Raw genomic sequence first — 8707 nt, 5'->3', positions numbered from 1 at the left:
TGTGAGTCCATTAAACCTCTTTCTCTTCCCAGTCTTGGGTGTGTCTTTATCAGCTGCATGAAAACAGACTAATACACCCCCTTACCATTGCTGGAGATGCTCTGTCTTAGCCCCCTGGATAGCATTATTCCAGACCTGGGCCAGGAGTCCCCACACTGTCCCTGGGACATCATGCCTTCTTTTCACAGGAGCAGCTTGGAATGGATGGTTGGTGGGTAGACAAGGGCTATTTCTGAAGCCTCATGGATAGAGCAGAGGACTTTTTGCTTAGATGACATGTTTATTGGTGGTGCTTTGGAGAGCAGGGAACTTTCTTCTCTGAGTGGCTTCGTGCATCTCATGCAAGTTTAGACTCTACATTCTGTTGCATCACAAGAATCAAGACCATAGGCCTGGCCAGCTCCCCTTGCCCCAGCCTGCTCCCACACCTTCAGGGCGACCCCGGGCACAGGGAAACCCCCCAGAGCACACCGGTATGGCAAGAGCTTCAAAAAGGCACCTAAAAATAGCTTTCTAACCCCCTCCCTTTCTCTTTAGGGCTTAAATTCAGGATCTGAAATGGAGGGGGTTTGGGTGTGGGGCTGCCGGCAAGGGGCAGGAACACATCTCTTGCTCTTGGACCTTAATTCTGGCTGGACCTTAGGGTTTACACCCTGACTCTCGAACCAGGTCACCAAACATTTTTCTCCAACCCCCCACCAGTTCTTCAGGAGTTGGCTGGGGACAGGCAAGGGTAAGATACTGTCATCCTGTGGTCCTGACCCTCTCCCAGCCTCTGCAAGACACACACACACACACACACACACACACACACACACAATTGCATGTCTCTCTAAGGAAGTATTAGGTTTATTTCTAGTTAGGCTGAACTCCTGGGGAGATGGCTGGTGCCACCATAAGTCCTCGGTCTGGCCAGGGGACCTGAGGTGGCACTGTCCGGCAGCCTGGGAGTCAGCCTCCTTTCCAGAGATTAATGCCAGGGGGTCAGATAGTTGACACGACTGTGGAGAGAAGTAGGGGTGAGGTGGGGGTTTCCAGGGTGTCCTAGGGGAAAAAATCAGGCTTTCCCCCTCTAGGCTCTGAAAACACAGCTTCTAGCCAGCCTCTGTGTGGCTCAGGAGACTTCAGTGGCTCCCTGTTTTCTGTATTTTCAGCTGTCCTCCTTAGCTGTCAAGCTAACCTCCCTCCTTTGACTTTGCCTCATCCTTCTCTACCATTGATTCCTAACTATGAAAAACTGCACCCATTTTTCAATCATTTAGTGAACCTACTCTGTTAGGCATCATACGGTAGCAAAACCCAGAAACGTTCCCCTGTGTGGGAGAGGGGAAGGCTAGCTTCTGTCAATAATGACAGTGTAATAGTCTCGGTGCTATAAGATATGGACACATAGGTAATGACCAATGGGACGGAGTGTGAGCCGGTGGGGAGAGGCAGAAGGTGGGGGAAAACTTCAAGGAGGATTGCACATCTGGGCTGGGCTTTAAAGAGCATGAAAGAGGCCGGGTGCGGTGGCTCACACCTGTAATCCCAGCACTTTGGGAGGCCAAGGCGGGTGGATCACGAGATCAGCCTGACCAATATGGTGAAACCTCATCTCTACTAAAAATACAAAAATTAGCCGGGCTTCGTGGCGCTAGCCTATAATCCCAGCTACTCAGAAAGCTGAGTCAGGAGAATTGCTTGAACCCGGGAGGCAGAGGTTGCAGTGAGCTGAGATGGCGCCATTGCACTCCAGCCTGGGCGACAGAGCTAGATTTTGGGGGGGGGGGAGGGGGAAGAAAGGCACGAAGAAGTTTTTCAGGCAGAGGAGGAAGGACCATCTAGGCGCTGAAACAGCACAGGCAAAGGTATGAAGAGTGCTTGTCCTGCTGGGTTTCGGGGGAATCTAGTCTTGCTGGAGTGTACAAAGTGGGGCGAGGAAGGTGAGAGATGGCTCAGTTATGAAAATGTCTGAATATCTTGCAACCTCCGTTCTTATCTCCAAGCCTTTACTTGTGCGACGACCCTGCCGGGGACACCACTTAGCCCCCTCCCTTAGGGCCTGTCCGCACCCAAAAAGGCAGATTCTTGGCTCTCCCTCGTGTTTCTTATTTGTCTGTTTTCTCTCCTTCCAGGTAACACCCCCGCCCCATCCTTTTGGCCTCCTCCAGTCAAACCTGGTGGGATATGGATCTCCCCCCCACCCCCGCGTCTATCCCCACCCCAGTGGGCTGCACATTTGCCAGGGGCGATCTCTCCAGAGCGAGGCAGCTTGCGCCCCCCCCCCCCCAGGAGGGCACCTCCTCCTCGCCAGGCCTCGCCAGGGCAGGGAGGTCTCAGAGTCAGGGAGCCCCGAGGCTGTCCCCAGCAGTCGGATGGGAAAGTGGTTGGCTGTGGGGCGGGACAGGACCGTTCCCCTACCTGTAGCTGGAGCCGAAGCTTCGGAAAGTGTTCCTGGGAAAGAACGGGGCGGGTGAACCCGAGATGGGAAGGGGCGACCCTCTCTGGGCGCCTCGCTAGACCTCGGGAGCCACCCCCTCTCCCCGCCATCCCTCCTGAAGGGCTCCAGGGCGCCTACACCCAATGCAAACGCCTCCACTCCGCAAGGGTGGAGTTGTCAGGGAGGACAAGGTGCTCCGTTTAGTAGGAATTACACGTGTATTCATTTGAAATTGTAATTTGTTTCTGGTGTATTGGAGCCAATTTTTCCCAGTTCTCACGTTTTCAAGGGTCATTGCGTGTGCGCTAGGAAAACGGCCCAGACCTCATCCTCCCTCCTCCGGATATGGGGTCCCGGGGCGCGTGGCGTCACTTACAGGGAGTCGAAAGGCAGGGGCTTCTGTCCGTAGCGGTCCAGGCTGGGGTTCTGGTTGAGGCAGTACTGAGGCGGGCAGCAGGGATAGGGGCGCGGTGAGTCGGGGGAGCACGGACGCCCTGCCCACGCCCCACACAGGGCTTCCTGCTAGAGACCGTGGTCCTGAAGACTGGGAGGCCCTGCTCTGGGTCTCCTCCCCGCCTCAACTCCCGTCTTAAGCCGCTCCCCACCAGGACCCCCCTCTCCCCGCCCAGGGACGGGTCTGCGCGCAGCGCTCCCTACCCGCCAGCTCTGGGTCACGTCCGGCTTCAAGTACCGCACCGCGTAGCCGCTGAGACCCTCCACTGCGAACAGAGAGCCCCCTCTCCTGCGCTCATCCGCCTCCCAGGACAAACCCCGCCTCCTTACCTAAGCCCCGCCCACAATCCAGCCCCAGCCACACATGTTCTGAAAACAGGTCCCGCCTCCGCTACCCTGCAGGGCAAACCCCCACCCCGACGGCTCCTCCTGGCTCCGCCCCCTTCTCATGGGCAGTCCTGCTTCCAGATCCGCGCGCGCGTCTCGGCCCCACCCACCGCAAGTGCCACCCCTGCACCCCAGTGGTCCAGCCCTGTCTCTGCCTGTCCCGCCGCCTACGTTCCCGTGCGCAGTCCACGCTCCCTGCTCCAGCCCCGCGGCCCACCTGCCCTGCGCTTCCTTTAGCGACCGGTACGTAGACTGACCTCGCTTGCTCAGGCAAGGCAGCTTGAACTCCCCGGCCGAGGACACGAAGTGGGACCAATCCTCGATGGCGCGCGTGAAGCAGGGCCAGTCCACTCGGTTGATGCCCGGCGCGATGGGCGCCAGCTTTCCCTCGTGGTACCTGTTGCGGAGCTTCTGGCCTGTCGCGGTGATGTCCTGACAGGGCCACGGGGGTCAGGCCCCCGCAGCAGTAGCCGCAGGAGCCTAGGGAAGCCATCCCAGTCCATCCCAAAGGCCTCAGCTGACAACTGGCCCGGTGCATTGGACCGAGGGGGCGCCCGAAGTCGGGAACCCGGATGGGGTGATGTGGGGAGTCCCAACATCTACACCCTGAGGAGGTGCTCAGGGAGTAGATCCCAGGACCAGAGGCGCTTGGGGCTGGTGCCCCTTAGCTACCCAAGGGCAGGGCAGAGGACACTCACCAAACACTGCAGGGGTTTGTTGGGGACCCCAAGGAGTGTAAAATGGGCGTTGTCAAACTCATCTGTTGAAACAAGAGAAAGGGAGAAGAGGTGTCTCCTTCACCAGTGGTCAGAGGTCAGAGAACTTTGGCCCACACTGTACTTTAAAAATTTTTTGAGGCCAGGCAAGATGGCCCACACCTGTAATCCCAGTACTTTGGGATGCCGAGGCGGGTGAGTTGCTTGAGGTCAGGAGTTCCAGACCAGACTGGCCAACATGGTGAAACCCCATCTCTACTGAAAATACAAAAATTAGCTGGGCATGGTGTGGAGTGCCTGTAATCCCGGGTACTCGGGAGGCTGAGGCAGGAGGATCACTTGAGTCCAGGAGGTCGAGGCTTCAGTGATCATGCCACTGCACTTCCACCTAGGTGACAGAGCAAGATCCTGTCTCAAAAAAAGAAAAAAGGCTGGGCGCGGTAGCTCACACTTGTAATCCCAGCACTTTGGGAGGCTGATGCGGGTGGATCACTTGAGCTCAGGAGTTCGAGACCAGCCTGGGTAACAAGGTGAAACCCTATCTCTACCAAAAATACAAAAAATTAGTTGAGCGTGGTGGCACACGACTGTAGTCCCAGCTACTAGGGAGGCTAAGGCATGAGGATCGCTGGAATCCAGGAGGTGGAGGTTGCAGTGAGCTGAGATTGCGCCACTGCACTCCAGCATGGGCAACAGAGTGAGACTCTCTTACGTTTTTATTTTAATTTGACAACTTAAAAAAATCTAAGATAAAATAGTAATCACATCTCACCCCTTGCCACAGAATAAAACTCTGAAGATTCCAATGTAAAAAATGAACATGGGCAAATTCTTTTATAACCTTGGGATGGGAAAGGCCTTAATAATTTTAATTAAAAATCCAGAAGCATTAAATAAAAGATTGATAACTTAAATATATAAAAATAAACTTCTACATGGCAAAAACAAATGTCAAAAAACAAATTGAAAAAATATTTCCACTTATTTTACAGATATTAATATTAATTAATATTCCTTAATATTGAAAGAGTGCCTAGAAATCAAGACACACAAAAAATGCCAGGTATGGTGGCTGAAGCCTGTAGTCTCAGCTACTCAGGAAGCTGAGGCAGGAAGATTGCTTGGGCCCAGGAGTTTGAGGGCTGCACTCCACTGCACTCCAGCCTGGGTGGCATAGTGAGACCTTGTCTTTAATAAATAAATTAACAAGTTGAAGAATTTCTCTATACAAGGACTCCAAGGTGCAGAAGGGTATATACAATATGCTGCCATTTGCTTTAAAAAAAATTTTTTTTTGAGACGGAGTCTCGCTCTGTCGCCCAGGCTGGAGTGGAGTGGTGCAGTCTCGGCTCACTGCAACCTCTGCCTCCCAGGTTCAAGCGATTCTCATGCCTCAGCCTCCTGAGTAGCTGGGATTACAGGTGCGTGCCACCATGCCTGGCTAATTTTTGTATTTTTAGTAGAGATGGGGTTTCACCATGTTGGCCGGGCTGGTCTCCAACTCCTGACCTGTGATCTGTCCACCTCAGCCTCGCAAAGTGCTGGGATCACAGGCGTGAGCCACCGCGCCCAGCCTACTGTTTGCTTTAAAATAGTAGACTAAACATAGACTATTGGAAACAGAGAATATATATGCAGGTCATCACTTCAACCAAATCATCAAGCTTAGCATCACAAATAATGTGATAATGAAATTCTGTGCCTCCTGCTGCATTATGGCAAACATAGCATCTGTTGCCTGTGAAAGATTCTGGCCAGCAGTGTTTAACCTGGTGATTCAGGTCTCCACACCTAGCTGCTGGTTTACAGAAAATAGATTAACAAGGTAAGAAACACCATAAGGAAACAGTGGCTCAAATTCACCATATGGGACTGTCTGCAACACAACTTGGAGACTCTAAAAAGTCAGTATGATGGTGGGCAATGGAAACTGGGTGGACTGTTTTAGACTAAGATGAAAGACATAACAAGTAACTGAAATACCTAATCTTAGATTGAATTCTTATTCCAAAAAATCATTTTAAAGCCATAAAAGACATCTTTGGGGTCAGTTGGGGAGATTTTAATATGGTCTGGATATTAGATGTTGTAGAAGTATTGTTAAGTTTCCTAGGTGTGATAATGGTATCGTGTCATGCAGAAGGATGTTTTTGTCATTGGGAGCTGCTTGCTAAAGGGTGTCCAAGAATGTGAGAGAGAGGGCGAGAGAAGCAAAAATATGGCAAAAATCAACTGAAGCAGGTGGAAGGTGGTGGGTACTCATAGTAATATTCTTGCAAATTTTCTCCATTTGAAAATGTTTATAATGTAAACTAAAAATAAAATCCTGAGGTTTCCCCAATGTATTGACTGAGTGGAACCTCCTCTTGGCTAAGGGGACCCCCCAAAACCTTAAAAAACTGAGTTCCCAGCCATAATGGGACAGGAGGTCAGACATGCTTCATCCTACCCCTGCCTTTTTGTGGTTTAGACACAATAAATGATGAGCATTAATGTTAAACTAGCAATCACAAGGCCAGGTGCGGTGGCTACGCCTGTAATCCCAGTGGTTTTGGAGGCCAGTCACTTGAGGTCAGGATTTTGAGACCAGCCTGGCCAACAGGGTGAAACCCCATGTCTACTAAAAATACAAAAATCAGCTGGGCATGGTGGCACATGCCTGTAGTCCCAGATAGCTACTCAGGAGGCTGAGGCAGGAGAATCACTTGAACCCGAGAGGCAGAAGTTGCAGTGAGCCGAGATCATGCCCCCGCACTCCGGCCTGGGCAACAGAGCGAGACTCCGTCTCAAAAGAGAGATTACAAGACTAAGAGAACAGACTGTTTGTGGCAACAAGATGCCAAATTATTATTATTATTATTATTATTGAGACGGAGTGTCACTCTGTTGCCCAGGCTGGAGTGCAGTGGTATGATCTCGGCTCACTGCAACCTCCACCTCCTGGGTTCAAGCAATTCTCCTGCCTCAGTCTCCCGAGTAGCTGGGATTACAAGCGCACACCACCACACCTGGCTAGTTTTTGTATTTTTAGTAGAAACAGAGTTTTACCATATTGGTCAGGCTGGTCTTGAACTCCTGACCTCAGGCAATCCACTTGCCTCAGCCTCCCAAAGTGCTGGAATTACAGGCGTGAGTCTCCGTGCCCGGCCAAGATACCAGATTATTAACAGGACCTAAGGCCATGCAAGGCAAGGGTTAAGTCACACACCCCCTACACTTAAAGCATAAACTACAGGCTGGTTGTGATAGCTCATGCCTGTAATTCCAACACTTTAGGAGGCTGAAGCTGGAGGATCACTTGAGCGCAGAAGTTGGAGACCAGCCCTGGCAACATAGTGTAACCCTGTCTCCACACCAAACAAACAAACAACAAAAACAACAAAAATAGCCTGGCGTGATGGTGTGTGTCTGTAGTCCCAGTTACTCAGGAGGCTGAAGTGGGAGGATCACCTGAACCTGGGAGGTCGAGGCTGTAATGGGCCATGTTTGTGACATTGTACTCTAGCCTGGGTGACGGAGAGAAACTCTGTCTAAAAAACAAAACAAAAAATAAATAAGCTATGTTTTAATTGCCATGAGGTTTTTCTTTTTCTCTAGCACTGGCCTTGAGATAAGCAATATTAAAACAATTACAACTCATACAGCTCACAGATGCTGACGAACTGACCCCCTGATCCACCAGCCACAGCTATGCCTGTGATTGCATATGGGGCTGATTTCAGTAACTTTCTCCAGATGAGAAGACCACCAACCGTGGACAGAGGCTGCTCACTTGCTGAGCTTTGCGTCCTGAAAAGATCTTTTGTCATATAGGGCCTAATTGTAATACATTTAAAGGTTAAGTCTCCACCTCAAAGCCAACATGGGTTGTATATTACATGCAAGTTTGTTCATTATGCCCATGTCAGTACTATCTTCATGAATATTTATAGCTCCTCCTGTAACCTGTTGAATATGTATATTTAGCCAACCCTTTGAACATAAAGCTCTTACCCAACTCCTCCTCCTTTGACATGCCCATCTTTGGGCTTCAGCTGGAGGCACACTTTCCAGCCTGTGGGATGGCCACCTTGCAGCTATAACCCCTTATAAGAAATAAAGTCTTTTCTAAACTTAAACATTTATTTTATTTTTTGAAGATGGAGTCTCGCTCTGTTACCCAGGCTGGAGTGCAGTGGCTCCATCTTGGTTCATTGCAACCTCTGCCTCCTGGGTTCAAGTGATTCTCCTGCCTCAACCTCCTGAGTAGCTGGGATTATAGGCACCTGCCACCCTGCCACGCTAATTTTTGTATTTTTAGTAAAGCTGGGGGTTTCACCATGTTGGCCAGGCTGGTCTTGAACTCCTGACCTCAAGTGATCTGCCTGGCCTCCCGAAGTGCTGGGATTACAGGCGTGAGCCACTGTGCCCTGCCTAAATTTATAAATTTCTGATTTTTCAGTTAACAGTAATAAAAAATTGGGGAGCAAAATAACATGTGTTTGTATTCCCATTAGTGAACCAGGGAGAGACATCAGAAACTAAGAATGTGGGGGGGTTACCTGTATGGGGGGTGATGGGAGTGAGACTTGTTGCTGTGCATATTGTTACAGCATTTTGAGTTTTGAAGTTGTGACTGTTACTTTTATTTAAAGCATATGCTTACAACAAAATACATATCTACATTAGAGCTTTCTTTTAAAAATCTAGATTCCTGGCTTCTCTCAGAAGCAGGAAATTGGAAGAACTG

The 8707-nt window shown here is 50.5% G+C and overlaps 2 protein-coding genes across 3 annotated transcripts in view; one reads left to right on the top strand and one right to left on the bottom strand.

Annotated features, from left to right (window-relative positions):
• Window positions 1-260: 260 nt before the first annotated feature.
• The window catches only part of SPMIP8 (sperm microtubule inner protein 8), a 12159-nt gene continuing 3712 nt past the window's right edge, over window positions 261-8707 (bottom strand). Inside the window, exons 3-8 of one of the 2 annotated variants that reach the window (XM_077983753.1) lie at window positions 3961-4022; window positions 3520-3694; window positions 3080-3141; window positions 2799-2944; window positions 2404-2436; window positions 261-1001 (exon numbers count right to left, since the gene is read on the bottom strand). In XM_077983753.1, coding sequence (XP_077839879.1) covers window positions 971-1001; window positions 2404-2436; window positions 2799-2944; window positions 3080-3141; window positions 3520-3694; window positions 3961-4022 — 509 coding nt within the window. In that variant the 3' untranslated portion in view covers window positions 261-970. 2 annotated transcript variants of the gene reach the window in all.
• Window positions 3439-8707, top strand: part of CNGB1 (cyclic nucleotide gated channel subunit beta 1) — a 102595-nt gene continuing 97326 nt past the window's right edge. Inside the window, exon 1 of the mRNA XM_077986082.1 lies at window positions 3439-3505. The gene's annotated coding sequence lies outside the window, so the exon portion shown is untranslated. The remainder of the gene's footprint in view (window positions 3506-8707) is intronic.

Source organism: Macaca mulatta, chromosome 20 (assembly GCF_049350105.2).
Source record: "Macaca mulatta isolate MMU2019108-1 chromosome 20, T2T-MMU8v2.0, whole genome shotgun sequence".
NCBI lineage: Eukaryota > Metazoa > Chordata > Mammalia > Primates > Cercopithecidae > Macaca > Macaca mulatta.
This window is presented reverse-complemented; position numbering and strand designations above follow the sequence as displayed.